Source organism: Pundamilia nyererei, unplaced genomic scaffold (genome assembly GCF_000239375.1).
Source record: "Pundamilia nyererei isolate P.nyererei 1_Seehausen unplaced genomic scaffold, PunNye1.0 scaffold00297, whole genome shotgun sequence".
NCBI classification, from domain to species: domain Eukaryota; kingdom Metazoa; phylum Chordata; class Actinopteri; order Cichliformes; family Cichlidae; genus Pundamilia; species Pundamilia nyererei.
Window position 1 is genome coordinate 449,579 of NW_005187698.1, and position 17,074 is coordinate 466,652.

The 17,074-nt window shown below is 41.6% G+C and overlaps 2 protein-coding genes across 2 annotated transcripts in view; both read left to right on the forward strand.

Moving 5' to 3' along the window:
* Window positions 1–1,905: 1,905 nt before the first annotated feature.
* Window positions 1,906–10,119, forward strand: rskrb (ribosomal protein S6 kinase related b). Its single transcript, XM_005751034.1, has 13 exons — window positions 1,906–2,169; window positions 3,850–4,140; window positions 4,284–4,367; window positions 4,530–4,598; window positions 4,961–5,030; window positions 5,887–5,994; window positions 6,269–6,309; window positions 7,580–7,607; window positions 7,837–7,926; window positions 8,084–8,172; window positions 8,333–8,443; window positions 8,522–8,635; window positions 8,728–10,119. Exons 1-13 carry the CDS (start codon window positions 2,140–2,142, stop codon window positions 8,962–8,964), a joined length of 1,362 nt encoding a protein of 453 aa, XP_005751091.1. The 5' UTR covers window positions 1,906–2,139; the 3' UTR covers window positions 8,965–10,119.
* A 6,723-nt stretch (window positions 10,120–16,842) lies between these two features.
* Window positions 16,843–17,074, forward strand: part of LOC102208961 (fructose-bisphosphate aldolase C-B-like) — a 4,227-nt gene continuing 3,995 nt past the window's right edge. The window contains exon 1 of the mRNA XM_005751052.1: window positions 16,843–16,851. Within this exon, the coding sequence (XP_005751109.1) occupies window positions 16,843–16,851 (9 nt within the window). The remainder of the gene's footprint in view (window positions 16,852–17,074) is intronic.

Consider the following 17,074-nt stretch of genomic DNA (forward strand, 5'->3'; position numbering starts at 1 on the left):
CTGCACAGAGCAGATAGTGTGTGTGGTGTGATAGCATGCTGCATGCGCAAGCAGTTTGTGAGTGCAAGTACCAAATCAAACACTGTTTTGTTTTTTAATCTATTTTAAGAGAAGATTAATTCAGTTTAGACGTAGTTGAAGATGTTTTGTGAAACATGAAGTGCCTTAAGTAACTGACCCAGAGTTTAATTATTATTTCTTTAGCTCATTTTTTTTCTTTAATTATTTATTTGATTTTAAGTGTTCACGTTTTGTGCACAAGTACATTTTCCTGTGTAGAGAATTTCTCTTAAAGCACAACATACTCCCACGTGTGCTCATGAATGTTTAATCACTATAAATGGACTTCTGGAATATCTGTAGGGATTTAAATGGTCTTTTTTTTACTTTGAAAATATAGTCCCCTCATTTATAAATAAGCACAGCAGTTTAAGATTGAACACATTTTGGATGCTGTGGTTAATGTTTGTCTATCAATTATTTTATGAAGGTCAGAGGTGATGTGCTTCCACTCTGCCATAAAGCCCACTCACTCAGCTGCATGGATCTTATGATGAAATGATTGTTTTCTTCCTTTGTAGATCATCATGGCCAAACCAGCAGGAGGACCCAAACCTCCCCAGGGAAAGAAAGACTTTGATGAGGACGACTAAAATGTCCAGCAGATGCTCCTTTTAACCCTGAACGCTCTGACATGGATTCCCAAACGTTTTCTACTTATTTAAAGCTCACCTGTTTATTGGTTTATTTTGTAGAAATGACCATACATTGGTAACAGAAGTTTAAAAAAAAATCATACCAATGGCTCTGTTTTGCTTTTTATGTTCTCAGTCCCAAATAAAAGGCACCTGTGCTGTCACTATTTGGTTTGTTTTTTACTTTTTGCCCAGCGTTGCTTTATAAACTTCTTTGGTACTTCATATGATCACTAACTTTGTTTCATCACATATTGAGACTCAAAAGGAACAAGAAAATGTACTGTTACCACGCTTCAAATTGCTGTGTGTTTCCCATGATATTTAATGGCCAACATTGTACATTGCTTCTTGATATGATACAAACATGCATTAAATTCAGTTTTACTTATATAGTGCCAAATCACAACAGTCTCCTCAAGGGCTCCATATTCTACACTAAAGATATAATAATAGAGAGAAAACCCCACGTGTTGTAGTCAGATCAGCATCTAATCTAATATAGGACATATGCACAATTAATTAACCTACCAGATGCTTCCAAGTGTTTAAAGAACATTACAAAATTCCTAAAAAACAAACTCAAAATATGAACAGAAATAAAGGATCCCCAAAGAGCAAGCACTTGGTGACAGTGGGAAAGAAAAACCCTCCATCAGAACCAGGCTGAGGAAGTGGTCGCCATCTGCTGTAATGGGTTGCAGGGTAGGAGAGGAACACGGCAAAAAACACACTGGAAGAAAATGGGGTGATAAGATACTGTGAGATCTTACTGTGAGGTTCTAGTTTGTGAGGATACAGCTTTTAAATTTGATTCTGGATTTAACAGGGAATCAGTGAAGAGAAGCCAGTATGGGAGAAAGATGCACTCCTTTTCTGTATCAGTGCTCCCGCTGTAGCATTTTTAATTAAATGAATTGCATTCAGCATTCACATTTCCTCCAAACATGCTAAGACAGCACATATTATGCATGCATGGGTTTATTTTTAGAACAAGTGAATGGGGGGTTGAAAAATGTATCGGGAGATACAGGAGGCTTTTCTGTTACACGTTTGCTTTTGTGCACACAACAAGTCACGCCAATGCAAATGATGCAAACCTAACAGAAACTGTCACCGACGTGTATAATTGATGTGTGAGGCTCTGATTACCGCAAGCAGCAGCACAGGGATCTGAAGCGTGCCTCTCATTGGACGGTAGTGATGGGGGCGGATTTACGCTGACGTTGCCCATACGCGGGATTAACTTGTTTTCTTTATATCGCCATATCTGTCACATTTTACACCGCGTAGCCCGATCAGCTGCAGATTGTTAGCGAAAGGTACGCGTTGTGTTCGTGCAGCCCGACACCGTTGTTCGTGGAGAGGTTGCGGAACAGCGCGGATGGCTAAATGAAGAGCAGACGTCGGTATGAGGGCACTGCGCTGATGTCCTGTCACACAGATGGGGGCCGACGGCAGTAAGAACAGGAAGGTGAGTTGGATATCTGGTTGCTAAGGTGTAAGGCACGTGCTTTGGTGGGGGTGGGGGTTCCCTGTGTGACGGGGTTCCGCAATCTCTTGGGACCTGAAAAGTGTGCTGAAGTTGCGTAACGGTGAAAAGTCGCCAATTAGTATTACAATGTGTTATTCCCACGTTACGATATATGGGGTGAGACCATTCACTTTGAATGCAAATTCGTCACTTTTCAAACAAAAGTCTGACACTCCCCAGATTGCGGTCACTGGTCGAAGCTGTTTAGCAGAGTGACAGCGGAGTAGATGTGCCCCTTTATTTTGCTCGGATGATAATGACACTCTGCATGGCTGATTACGCGCATCTTGCATTACATAGCTGCAGAGATGTCCACGGGGAGGGGGCTTGTTGACCCGGTGACTGCACTTTGGATGCAGACCAGGGAGTGTTTTTATATATGAGAGCAGGAATGGTTACATGAAAATGCTGTACCACTCGGCTCCACTCAGGCATTTGAGGGATGAAGATGGGGCTGTATTATAGCAAAGTCTGATGTCTTGTACAGTAAGCCACAATCGTTAGGAAAGCAACCTTTTATAAATTAAATCAAGTATATACTGTGTACTGTCTTTCAAATCTATGGCAGGTTGTAAAATTATTTAAATACAACCCCAGATACATGTGTCATTGTTTTTGTTTTTTTTAACAAACACTAAGATAAAATTCAAAAGTGCTGTGTGTGTGTGTGTGTTTGAGAGAGAGAGAGAGAGAGAGACTATAAAAGATACAGAATCACAAAAGAGCTGTAGATGTTAAACAAAGAGTACAAATAAAGGAGGAAAAGTTAGAAAAAAAGACTGAACGAAGTTGTTGCGAGGGTTACTAAGAAAAAAAACCTCTACAAAAAACATTTTTGCAAGTATGGCTAAGGCTCGCAAAGCTGAATCTCAGTAAACCACAAGACTTCTGGAACAATGTCCTTTAGACAGATGAAAACCAAACCCAGCGTAACATCACAAACACGTCATACCGACTGCCAAACACGTCGGTGGAGGGGTGATGATTTGAGCTTGTTTTGCAGTCGCTGAGTTGACCACAAAGTCCTCTTATACCCAAGTTTATTACAGTCTAATTTGAGGTCAAGGTGTCAATACCCAGTCAAAATCCAGACTTTAACCTGATTGAAATGCTTTGGTGGGACCTTAAAAGTGCTGTTCATAAATGAATGCCTGCAAATCTCAATGAACTGAAGCAACGATACAAAGAAAAAGTCGCAAAAATTCCTCCACAGCAACGTGTGAGACTGATAAAGTCATACGGAATACGACTAATTCAAGTTATTGCTACAGTAAGTTGTGTTTGGACTTAGTCTGTAAATTTAGAGCAGCATTTAGGCAATTCTCTTCTGTATTTTTACAAAGCATTTTTCAGTACAGGTTGTCCTGTGCCAACTTTCTTTGTGTGTTCTAGTTTCCAAAAGGTCAAGTGAAAGCAGAAGGGCGCTTTCAGCAGTGCACGCCTGCCTTGATAAGTGTTGGTACTTAACCTTGCGTAAAACACTCTCTGAATGAACAGTCTATTCATTTTTGTTCTCCAGGAGTTTGTGTAATAAAAACAGACAATCTAAATGTTTTTTTTTATCCTGTTTCTTCTGTAGCATCTACAAAACTGTGTCTTTATCTTTTGTTTCCCCAACAGAGGCCTTCCGAAGGGCAGGAGAATGAGCACTTATCTTCTGGATGGCGCGGCTTCCTCTCAAACATTGGCCTGTCTGTCCCAGCGGGCCTGTGTCGCCTTGCCCCGTCTGCCCTTCATCTGGGCCAGCGTCGAATGCTCCAGGGCAAAGCCCCCGAGATCCCTGACCACGTCTTGAGGCTGGCAGGAGTTGGTCCCCACAAGCTGAGAGCGGAGTGGAGCCTGCCGGGGTTTATTACCATGTTCCTCCCCGAATTCCCCCACAGAACTGTGCCTGGCCACGAACACTTTCAGGTGAGGGTCATTTTGAACGCCAGCGCCACATCATGCATCTTATGATTGAACAAAGCTTCCTCATGTTCTGCTTTTACTTCTTTCTTTTTTTAACTAGACACCATCCCATTGTATCTGTGTCTGCATTGTTCTCGCCTCACTAGGTGTTGGGCTACATCGCCAAAGGTTCATTTGGACCCATCCTGAAAGTGAAGGACAAGGTCAAACAGAAGACATATGCTGTTAAAGTGAGTGTTGATTATCTGGGTTTTAACATATAGGTTTTCTGCGTTTAAATTCTAACATAAATACCAATCAGGCTGTTGCAGGAAACTGAAGCTGTGAGATAATTGTGTTCATGGTTCATTTATAATTACAGTGGCCTGATTTCATCTTGTGTCTGCCCACAGGTCATACCTAAAGCAGAGATTTTAAGACTCGGGGTTTTGGAGCAGTCAAAGGAAGAAGTTGTAGTCCAGGTGGGTTTTGTGTTAACTTCGAAGGCACTATATTTGCATTTCATACAGTTAGCACTCAACAAACCAAGGCTTTCTAAAGTACACATAATAGTCAGTGAGTGATAATTACTGCTAACAGTTAATAAGTGATAAGATCTCATGTAAATATTGTGCTATTCTTTGATTTCTTAACTTTAGAAATGTTGATAGAAGGTAGAAAAAATCTGCTGTGATGGTGATGAACCATTTATGTTTATTTGCCTTCTCACAAAAATGGCGTGTCCCTGTAAAGTCTGAAGTTAATGCGATTCTGAGTGACGTGATCTCTCAGAAACAATGGTCGGTTGAGCTTTTCCGGGCTGACCTTTGACCTTTGCCTGCAGCGTCAGGTGCGCCACCCATTTGTCCATGACCTCCAGGACTGCTGGCAGACACAGCGCCACGTCTACATTAGTGAGTCAGACAGAGACCGGTGACCCAATCCAACCCAGATCCACTCTCCCTTTACTTCACCTCACCTTTTCTCACCTCAAAACTGGCAGCTAGGTCCAAGATCTACCTACAGCCCCACCCAAACCCAGCTCCTACAACACGATGAACAAAAAAAAAAAAAGGCAAAGAGGTTCCCGTCGAGACTTTAAAATTCAGGGTCTTTTGAGCTTGTACCCCACGTTTAATCGCACCTTTATCAAACACCCTCCAGCCCTGCAACCCCAGTCTACCACTCCCTCTGCATCGTGTAGCTTCTTCGACTTCTTTCCTCTTTCCTCCTGAGCATTTACCCTCTTTTTCCAAATTAGCCACTGACTCAGAAAGTGTGACCCACTTTGTTTGCCTCTCCACCCCCTGCAAAAAGAGAACGAGTTAGCCCCCGAAAACCAGATGCTGAACATACTGTGAATCATCACTGAGTCACATATTTTTTGAGCCTGAAATGTAGAGTACATGGAAGTCACCACAACAAACCGATGAAGATCTCTGCAGATATTTTAAAGCAATTAAGGTTAAACAGTTGCTTAATTGTTATGTTGCCTTATGTAACAGTGTTAAATAAATATGGCTATCCTCAGTTACAGTGTGGTGATTCATTATTACAAACGCACACACATGCAGTTTAAAGTCATGCTCCATTAAGGCAGCCAGCCTTAAAATTCCACCTTGCTTGCTTCCTAGAGAAAGACCGTTTTCACTCTTGTCTCTTCCCTAACTTGAGCAGTGTTGTGTTCCACCTCCCGCTGACCTTCACTTCCCAGTCACATCTCGCACCGCTGCACAGAGGCATGCTTTGATCCTGTTTCTTCTCCAACAGTGTGCGACTACTGCAGCACAGGAGACCTCTACACCTACTGGCAGATGATTGGTCAGTTCCCAGAGGACACGGTGCGAGTGTTTGCTGCAGAGTTGGGATGTGCGCTTGGTGTGTATGCTATTACATTACTAATTAAATGAAAGATGTGAACCCTCATCCGTACTGTAAGCCTGACTTTTCCCTTCAGAAATCTTAATTAGCTCAAAGCGTCGTTTCCACAGTTATTTAACTGGAAGTAATTATCAGAGGTGGTCTTATTAAAAACAGATGAGCTCTCTAAGGATCTCCACCAGCAACACAGCAAAGTCAGAATGGTTCAGTTTGCCAGTACGAAGACATGGATTTGAAACCTGTTTGCTTACTAGTTGTTGTTTTTTTACAGGCTTTCTGCACGATTTTGGGGTGATCCACAGAGATGTGAAGGTAAAAACCAAAAAAATTGTACAATGACACAAAACCTATGTTAAGCACAGGCATCTAGATCATTTCAGGCAACACATATTCATATCAAGGTTTTTCACAGGACTCTCTGCAGTCCTCAGTCTTTTACATCATTGTGAAAGGAAATTTGTCCCACTGTTCTTTACAACTTTGTTTGAGTTTAATGATGTTTGTGGGAAGTTGTTCACAGCAGCTCTCTTAAGGTCCCACCACCTTGGACATTGACATTGCTCATTGGTTCTTTTTTTTTTCAGCCATTCTGCTGTAGATTTGCTGTAAGACATGTGGTCTCACATTTGTGTCTAGAATACTTTGGTATACAGATGAATTCATTATTGATTCAATAACTACAAAACAAGCCCAAATCAGCCCTCTGTCACCGCAGTGTTTGACAGTTGATATTTTACTGCTGATATTCCACTTCGGTCACTCCAGGCATTGTTTGAGAAATCTTGAATGCTGAGAAAGCGTTGTTTTGATGGAATTTTGCAAAACTAAGCAATGCTTCTTTATTTTAGAGAAGAAGCTTTTTCCTAGCAATCCTTCCAAATACTTGTTCAGTTATTTTCTAAGTGTGCTGTCATTAACTTTAACATTTAACATACTAACTGAGGCCTGTAGAGTCTGAAATGGGTTTTTGGGAAATTCTCCAAGCATTGCATATCAGCTAATCAAGTGCACTTGATTATCAGGCTGTTACTTAGCTGCTTCATTCCCATGGATGGAGTAAGGTATCCATAGGAATACCATAGGCTAGAATAAAGGATATCAAATGCTGCAAGCCTAACATTTATCATGAAGAGTTTTTGTCTTAACTCTGAAACCTTTCCAGCTGGATGCCCTACTTTTGCGTCTCATATAAGAACAGCAAGCTCAGCTTCCTTTTCCATCATGCACACGTACAAAGGCTGTTTTTGGTTTTGTAAGGCTGAATACTGAATACTTACTAAAAAGTTTCTAAACTGCTCATTCCTGTTTTTTAGTCAATGCATGAACACAACAATGTGTACAATGCATTAAAAATGTTTAAATTGCCACAAAATATTTTATTGAAGTAGAATTTGTTTGATACTTTGTGTTTTTATCAGATACCGTATTTAGAGTTTTGTTTTAATATTTTGTTACAGGCTACAGGTTTCCTTTCATCAGTGTTTCGCAGTAATCCGATGGCAGACACGGTGTGTGGCATAAGAATTCAGTGCAAGAGTGTAATCTCATCCACCTATTTATTTATTTTGCTCTGTTGTTGCAGATGGAAAATATCCTGCTGACAGACAATGGTAAGTAAATCTTATCCCCAGCAGAGAGCAGCATAGCTTTGGTATGAGGGAAAAGCACAGAAGCTTCTAGAAAACAGAGCTGTGCACGTCTATCAATCAATACCTATCACTGCAAACTATGAGGGAGCATTATGATACAAAGAAAAATCCAGCCTGTATCAGTTAAAAAAAAAAAAAAAAGCCTGGGATTTCATACTCATCATAACATAGAGAAAATGATCTTTTCTAGGACACATCCGGCTAGCTGACTTTGGTTTGTCTCGTCGCCTGGAGAGAGGGGGAAGAGCCTTTACCATCTGTGGAACCATCCAATATATGGGTGAGGAAAACATCCACTCTTAACCTCCCCTGCAGCTCATCCCACCACAGCTGCAGATGCTGGGATTTGGAAGCATTTAGAGCGTATCTAATTATGTTTTACTGGGAGGTGAATTTATGAATGGAAAAACATTGTGAGGGTTCTCTGTCCTCTGCAGCTCCTGAGGTGCTGAGTGGTGGGCCCTACAACCATGCAGCTGATTGGTGGTCACTGGGAATTCTACTTTTCTCACTGGCTACTGGGAAGGTTAGCTATTGTTGCCTGTTTGCACGGTCAGCAGTTCGATTAATCTCTCAGTGACACATGAGCATGAAAGACTGTGTTCATTTAATGTTCTGGCATGCTGAAGTATTAATCTATCAAAGTAGCAAAAGATGAATCATCCCCTGAATTTTCCCTCTGTCAGTTCCCCGTGGCTCCTGAACCAGACCACTGCAGCATGTTGAGGAAAGTGAGGAGCTTCCCCTATGAGATGCCCCTCAGCCTCAGCTCCCCACTGGCCTTGCTAATAACAGAGGTAATCATTTATTGTATATCTGCTAAGCAGCGAGCCAGTTGAACGGTCAGATCATCATCTGCACATTTTCCTGTCCAGCTTTTATGCAAGACTCCCTCGCGTCGCTTGAGGACGCTTGATCGTTTCCAGCGGCAAACCTTCTTCCGCGGATCAACCTTTGACCTCGACCTACTGCAGCGTCAGCCCATGGAGGTAACAGACGAGACGTCTGAATGTCCTCGGTTTGGTTGTTTCCTCTGTAAGCTGAAGCATGAGTCTTGACTTCTCCTCTCTGTTGCTGTCAGGTGATTCTGGAGCTGCGGGAGAGACCGGACCGAGCGGCCAAAGCTCGACGAGGCCTCACTTTGTCCCTACAGCCTCTCAAAGGCTTCGACTACGACTCGCTCCTCAGCCCACCCGCCACGCCACACTCGCAGCAGGATCCCAGCGCAAACACTCACACAGCTGTACCGCTGCCTGGCCCAGCACTCCCACTGCATCCTGCTCAGGAAAAAGGTCCACGCAGAGAAGTGTTTGTTTGACAGACACTGAGTTTACAGTGTAAAAGCACACTTGTGCACATTTGTTCACCCTTGAATTGGTGCGCTTTTAAAAATTTTCTAAACTTTAAAATTACTGACTTAATGGAAATCACCTTTTTTTTTTCTCCACGCATATTTCAATGACTTTTATGTTTTGTGACGTGCTTAATACAAGTTATTCTTCCTTTATGTGTTTGCCTTTCTCGGCTGCACAGTTTCTTGCACACTTGTTTGCCCAACAGTTGTGCAAGAAAGATTGCACTATTGTGCATCCACTTTCCAGTAAACCATCATGGCTGCCGTGTTAATACATAGTGGACAAATGCTGTGAAATTTACCCCCTGTGGAAATGTCATGCTTGTTGATCATAATATTATAGATCATAATAATTTTTTCTTTTTTCTTTTAAGTGTGCAAACCATAGTTATCCTTTTAGCTAGGTTAGTTGATTTCAAAATCTCTGCTGTTATTTTCATGTTGCAAGATGTTGCAGTTATTTTAGCAGAAGCGGATGGAAGACTCGTTGCCTCAATCTGTGCAACTTTTACTTTGAAACATAGTCTGTACCTTTGCTCATGCCACGATCCGACCTTTCCCCAAACCTGACCTTTGCTACATCATCTCCTCGAGCAAGTGACACAGTATCAGGTACAAATGTGTATGCCTTCAACACCTTATTTAGCTTCATCATTTATAACCTATGTCTCAGGGGAGCGCTTGGTGGTTTTCCCATTCAGCCTTGATTTTTGACTCCAAGAGCTGTACAAAAGTGTGCAGATCAGAGCTGGGACTGGAACAGCAGTACCGTTTACCTCCACTTAACATTTTGATCGATACAGGGCTTTTTCTACGGTCTGTGGATGTGGTAAGCCCTTGCCAGTAATCTCACCTTTATGCACTTACCTGCTCATCTGATTATAATGTAATTTATTTATTTATTTATTTTTGTAAAGTATGCCCTAATGTGTGCCCAGAATGCCTCGTGTGTGATCCTTGACCTTTCTTTATTTCTGGTCACCGAATGCTGATGTGTATATATTCCTGTTTATAAAGTTTATATGACTTTTTTTTTAATACTCTTTGATGTTTGATATGTTATGTTATGATGTATTTTTGTAATTGCCATGTAGCACAGATGGAATATTAAACTCTGACTGTACAAAGTTCTGCTGGTTTGTTCTGTCAGGGTGGAACCTGTTGAAGTTCAAACCAAGCATCAAAATGAGGAAGAAAGTTATTAAAGTGACTTTGAACGTGGTGTGGTTAGTGGTGCTAGACATGCTGGTCTGAGTAATTTGGAAACTGCTGATCTGCTGGGACTTTTCCACACAGCCATCTCTACGTTTTACAGAAAAATGAGAAAATATCCAATGAGCGGCACTTCTCTGGGGTAAAAATGCAGTGTTGACATCAGACCTGACGGGATGGCATTGGCAACTCAAATAACCACTCATTACAACCAAAGTATGCAGAAGAGCATCTCTGAACGCACAACACACTGAACCTTGAAGCGGATGGGCAGAAGACACACCATGTGCTAGCAAAAGAAAAATTAGTACCAACTGAGCATCATTTAAACAGCCCAGCCTAGCTGAGCATTGACTCTGACAGTGTCCATCCCTCTATGACCACAAAATAGAAAGTTGGCATTAGCACCAACAGTGTCATCTTTACACAAAGTGAGAAGAAAGAAACAACACACATGTACAAAATGCACTATAAATGGAGCATGTATATTAGGCCACAACTAAAATAGAGGTATGCGGGAAAATCACCAAGTGCAGATCTGCATTTGACCAGGGGGAGCTCAGCATCTCAGAAAAACTTATGAAAACAAATTCCTTTTAAGGTCATATTATTGTTAATGCTAAATTCAAATGCCTTACAGAAACCTCTCAACAAATTACATTACCGAAGTATCAGAACATACCATAAACAATAATATGAATAGAAATCTAACATATGTGAAAGTCATAAAAGTTCACTCAGCTTTGTCTATAACTAGGCCGCAAAACATGAGTATTAATCATTTTCAGAGGTTATTTAGCACTAGGACGAAAAAAGACTCACCAAATACAGAGTTTATTTAATTAAAGTAAATTATTTTTATCTTATTGAACAGTTTGCACTGTAGGAGGCGAAGTTCCGCCTTTGTTCACAATCGCTTTGTCAATTTTACCATCATCATCTATAAATACCTTGGTACTTTTAGAAAACAGAGGACAAACTGTCTCCACAAAGAAGAAAAAAAGATGCACAATCACTCTGGAGCTCTGCGGCGCATGCGCCCCGTCGCTTCGTGCCGTGACGCCTGGTTTAAGCTCCGCCCAGGCTTTCTAAAAGGTCACGTCGCGCTGCAGCAGTGAAACAGGAGACCGTTCCGCATCCTCTGCGCACACCTCACTTGATCTCTATCAGCAGGTAAGAGTCACCTCATCCAAAAATTGTTAAAATTTTAAACGTTTATTGTGTGTTACTGAGCGCGTCAGCCATGATGGCTGTCATTCTGATGGTGATGCGGATGTGATGCTGTTGACTGAACCTACAGCTAGCTGTATCTTCCAAAAGCTAGCCTGTTAGCCATAAATGAACAAACAGCGTCATTAGCTGTATCACTGATGCTATGTCATCTCAATTTGACAGACAACTCCTAAAAGTCTATCACCTTCTCAAAAACAGTCGTTTTAGAGTTGCGCATTTCGGCCCCATCATCGAAGTACGCAACAGGAAGGGCGCAGAAGTGATGACCTTCAAGGATGGAAGTGGAGGAGACGAGCCTGTTGCGCCTTCCTTCGCTTCAGATCGACGCTATCAGTTTTTACATGTGCTTGATTATGCGTGATTTGTCGGGTACAAACGTGGGTGGCAGCGGTGATGGGTGAGGGCTGTGACGAGGTTGTTTCCCGTCAGGGTGTAGCTGTCCCGAAGCACGTAGACATCGAGAGGCGGAGCCGCAGAGTACGTGAAAAAGCTACACGTGTTAATGAAGTCATATAGCGGCCTGAATTTTGGAAGCAAGGCCTGCATATATATATATATATTTTTTTTTAATTCTATGCTAGTTTTGTAGAAAAGTGGCGTAAAATTAACCAACTTAAGCAAATTAGTTCAGAATGTAAAATAAATACTAATATCAACAATAATCATGATAATATATAACAAATATGTTTTAGCCCTTATCACGTGGGGATGTAATTGATGAGGGTTGGATTGCAGAAGTGTTTATAATTAAAAAAACAAAACAAACGGCAGTTTCCACTTAGTAATTATATTTTTTACTATTCTCTTGCATTATTAACGAGTGTAATTCTTAAATAAGTGTTTTCATTGTTGATTTGTACGCTACTACTTCACGTGTAAAATGAATTTTAAAAAAAAAACAAATGAGGCAATGGATCAATGAACAAATCGAAACCCTTAATCAATAACTGCTGTTGCTAAATAATTCTCTATTGATAAACTAATAGTTTCCAGTCCAGAAAGTATTTTTACAATCATACACCAGGTGTTCTTAATTATGAGTGGTTTCCTTACTGACGTTTGTTATGGACATGTTTCTGAAGTCTAACCTGCACATTTTCATCAATGTCCACCTTTCTTTGAACTGCAACACCCTCGCAGCCTCGAGGTCTGTAATAGGCTCCCATTGAGCTGCATGGGTAACAGTGCTCCTGCTACCGCTGCAGCATCAAGGCCTGAAGATAGATGCGACGCCAAGGCCAGAGGCCCGTCTGGTAACCAAGCACAGCACTGAAAGCAGGCTTCTTATTTTAGTGCTGTCCTGCAGGAGCCATTTCATCGCAAAGCTCATGCAGCTTGCAAATAGAATTTAAAAAAAAAAATAAAAAAAAATAAATGGCACCCTCCAGAGGGTTCTGATGATCTAGACAAAACGGCAAAAAAAAAATCCTCATCCTCCCCCTACATGCTTATGAACATAGGCAGTAAATCTAGCATGCAAGCTCAAGACCTTGTAGTTGAATGCTTGCAGCAATGCTTAAAAGAAGACCAGCTGCAGCGTGATGGCTGTAAATGTGGACTCTGATGTTTTTCTTGTATTTGTGATTTCTCACTGCATGCCGGGCTGCTCCTGTTTTAAGGTGAGAAGCATTGGATGGCCCCTCTGTGTGTTTTTGTTTTTTCTTCTGTTAACCTGAAATTCAATCGAAATCAGACAGCATCACAGTTAAATCAGCCTGGTACAAATCTAGATGTGTCATTTTCCATCTAACAACAACTAAAGAGCGTGTGTGTGTGTGTGTGTGTGTGGAGTGGTGATGTCTCTCCTACCGTGTTATTTGAAAATCGGTGTTGAGAGTCCGGTCTTCTTGTTTTTTCAAGTGGTTCTCTGTGACTCAGCAGGGAGTTGATCTTCATGTCGCATTGCAGAAGTGTTGTTGAAGCAGACCACTTCAACAGGCTGGATCAAAGATCAGAAAATATAGAGAGCTGGGCTACGTGTCATGAAAGCCTGCATATGCAGTCTACTCACAACAGTGAACCAGCTTTAAACTGTTCAGTCATATCACTTCAGGCTTATCAGTTTTTAGTGATGGTATGGTTTTGTTTTGGGGTTTTTTTTGTTTTTTTTTGTTTTTGTTTTTTTTTTATTCTTTTGAGCTGCTTTAGCCACACAGGAAATTGATCAGGAATCGATGAAGAATCTGACCTCCAAGCAGAATTTCTAATTGCAGTTACCAAATCAATAAATCTCATGAATGACAATCTATAGGATGCACTCGAATTTACTACACACACGCCCGTTCAACTATCTTATTGAGGACCTTCATTGACATAATGGTTTCCCTAACCGTTAAAAATGAATGCCTCAACCGAACCCTTATCCTAAACCTAACCATAACCTAATTGTAACCCTGACACTAAAACCACATTTTGAGCCTCAAAAAGGCCTTCCAACTTGTGAGGACCAGTGTGTGTGTCCTCACAAGTGACTGTTGGTTCTTACAAGTATAGTAGAATGCAGCTTTCGGTCCTCACAAAGATGGCTAAACAGGAACACGAACACACACAAACAGCCTTAGAACCTTGTGCACATAATTTATAAAATATTTGAAAGCTGCATTAGATAAATGACCTTGGCCACTGGGGCAACATGATCACTGAACAGTGTATGTTATTGGTAACTTTATGTGTATGCGACTATCTGGAAGATAACGGTTATCACCACTGTTGATGATAACGCCACTGGAAGGTCTCTACTTGATTCTGATAGCGCTTACGCTGCTCTAGTTTTAGCTTCATATTTTTATTTATTTTTTTATTTTTTTTTGGAAACACAGGAAGATCTTTTTAACCCTGGAGAACCCATGGGGTCAAATTTGACCCCATGGGTTCCCTAGTAAACCAATGGGGTCGGATCTGACTCCATGGGTTCTCCAGGGTTAAAGAGTTCTTAGCCTAATACTGTAGCTCAGGGTAGTCAATACAAATGAAGACGCAGGTTCACCCAATTGTAATGTCCTACAGTTTTTATAGGATGTGCTATAGTTTCTTTAAATCTGCTACAGTTGGGTAGTTGAGGCTTCTACCGAACTCAAAAAAAATTCTGTATTTTAATATTAACTCAAAAAACAAAACAAAATGGTTTCAAATAATCACTTGACTTCATGAATAGATCATGAAGCTAAAGGAATATGCAAAGCAGAAATATTTAAACTCAAACACCAATGAAAAGCCTTCCTCTTAATTCTCTTGATCAGGCCATTTCCCTAACATCCTATGCTCTGAATAATGGACTTTTTTTTTTTTTTAACCTTTTGGGCTTGTTTAAGTATGTCACATCTGTGGTGCAAGGCCCTGCAGTGGTGCTTGTGTGGCACAGAGTGAGGTAGTTGTCTTTGTTCTAATGGCCTCCTCTGGGACTGTTTCCTGGAGACGTTCAAGAAGCAAACCCAAAAATGGAAAACATAAGATTAGTACCTCCTTTGGCTGTGAGTAACATAAGCTGAGTTGTCATCACCTGATTATGTCTAAAGCAGTTCAGCCACAGCCTTCTGACAATCTCCCATTTTTTGATTTGGGAGCCATCGTAGATTAAGAGAGACAGAAGGATAATCCTATATGACAAATATTTTCCCAGGTTACTTTACCAAAGAGAGAAATGTCCTTGACACCACACTCTCTCTCTCTCTGTGGTTGTTGCATTGATGCATAGTAGTGATTCTAAAACTTTATACTTGCACATTTAGCCAATATCTTTTTTTTTTAAAAGCTAATAACCCTCCAAGCATAAACTCTAGTGCACTACTACCAAACTTGCCCCAGCTGATAATGTGCTAGAGTCCTGCCTCATATTGTTCTTTTAAGGGGGTTGTATTAATTTGTGTATGCAATTCCCTATGGACGGTGTAAAAAGACAGGGTTTCACCCATTGCAAACGTGCTCCTGTGCACTCGTCCAAAATCCCGGATGCATGTCCCTGGTTGCGGATGACCTATGTGTCAGTTTAATGCCGATTGGTTGACACGTGGCGACATTCACAGGGACTGGGAGAAGCACAGGCAGTGACTGTGGTGGTCACTTCTCAATGTGTTTGACACTTTGTTTCACTTCAGCTCTTTTCATGTTGTAACTTCCCTCTACTCTGTCCTGAGCTGATGGACCAATAACAGAATAACCAGGAGTAGCCCGCAGACCAGTTATACTACATAGTTGTGTAGTATACTGGTACACTCTCTCCACCGACGCTCTCTGTGGGTAAGCAGGCCTCCATAGGCTGCTGGGGCTGAGCCGTGATTTCAGCGTAAGCCTCCAGTCAATGTAAAGTTGTCATCTTTAGTAATTTTCCGTTATTTTTTTTTATTTTTATTGGCCAGTTGTTGCATAAACTGTAGATTTCCTATTGAGTTAGCTTGTTGTGCAATGTTTCCTTAGCGAGACTCCACCACGGTGGAGTTTAACTGCTTCACAAAGGAGGGCAGGTATTTGCTGAGCATGGTTTTTGGCTGGTACAGACAGTGGAGCAGAGCTGAGGGCACACATGCCTGTGCCCTTAGGTTGGCTTTTATCACGTGTAAATACTTCCTTTTATTCACTGGAGATGTGAAGTATGCAGCTTGTACCCCTGCTGAAGCTATTCTCCTCGGGGACACGATATGCCCTGCAGGCCTGGCCGTGTGAGTGTGTGTGTGTGATAAGAGTTGCACACTGATTTCATTGAGAGGCCTGTGTGTACTGTAAAGGTTATCTCATAGCTTTAAGCTGAGGATTAACACAGAGGGTACAGGGAGTATATCAGACGGTGTGCTCTCACAATAAACCAGCCTCCCTGACTTTATCATTAAGCTGTATTACAGCCTCCTATGAATGTGTGCCTTTACAATATACTGACAATTCCAGCTTTTAGTTGACACTGCTTGCTGTGGAGGAACATTTAGTAGAATAAATGAATCGTCTATCGAATTCTCCAATGGATGACCTGCTATTGTGGCCCACACCCGGCAGCGTTGTGCACAAAGCTACAGCCTTGTGTTCAGCGGGAGCGCCTCGGATACCAATATAGCCAAACAGACAAGTCACAGCTTGTTCTCAGGCACACAGTGCATTAGCTGGAGTGAGAACGGAAATTTACAAATCCTTGATGCACTCATATCGCATGGCTCCAGTAGAAATAATTTGTAGTCTGAGAACAGCAGCGCTTAAATGGACGCGTGACGTGTCACTCCAGGCGAAGAACTAAAGGTGTAACTTGCAGAGAGGTGTATAATGACAGAGGAAAACAAAGAGTGTTGCTGAGGAGGGGGAAACGAGCCGTGTTGCATCCAGGCCTGCAGCTATAATGAGGACTGGCAGCAGAGTCTATAGGAGCGTTGTTACACAACCCCTTCCCCCTCCCTCCATCCGTCTGGTGTGGTTCACATGGGGGAGGTGAGGGGTTACGTAACTGCAAATTTATGGAAGAGTGAGGAAGGGAAAGGGGAATTAAATAATCTGAAGGCTGTTTATGGAGTTTGGTCACTGCCACCAAGCTTTCTGTTTTTAATGACTGACACCAGATGATGCATGAAAATGAATGTCAACAAGATGGGGTGTTTGCTTCTAGTCACAATAAGTGGTTTTACTGAATTACTTTTTTTCTATTTCCTTTTTT

What these genes read in the sequence shown, in the direction of transcription:
- rskrb (XM_005751034.1), top strand. Translation starts at nt 2,140, where the DNA reads ATGGGGGCCGACGGCAGTAAGAACAGGAAG. An exon ending in AGGAAGAAGTTGTAGTCCAG is followed by an intron (nt 4,599 to 4,960) that starts GTGGGTTTTGTG and finishes CTTTGCCTGCAG; the next exon opens with CGTCAGGTGCGCCACCCATT. An exon ending in TATCCTGCTGACAGACAATG is followed by an intron (nt 7,608 to 7,836) that starts GTAAGTAAATCT and finishes GATCTTTTCTAG; the next exon opens with GACACATCCGGCTAGCTGAC.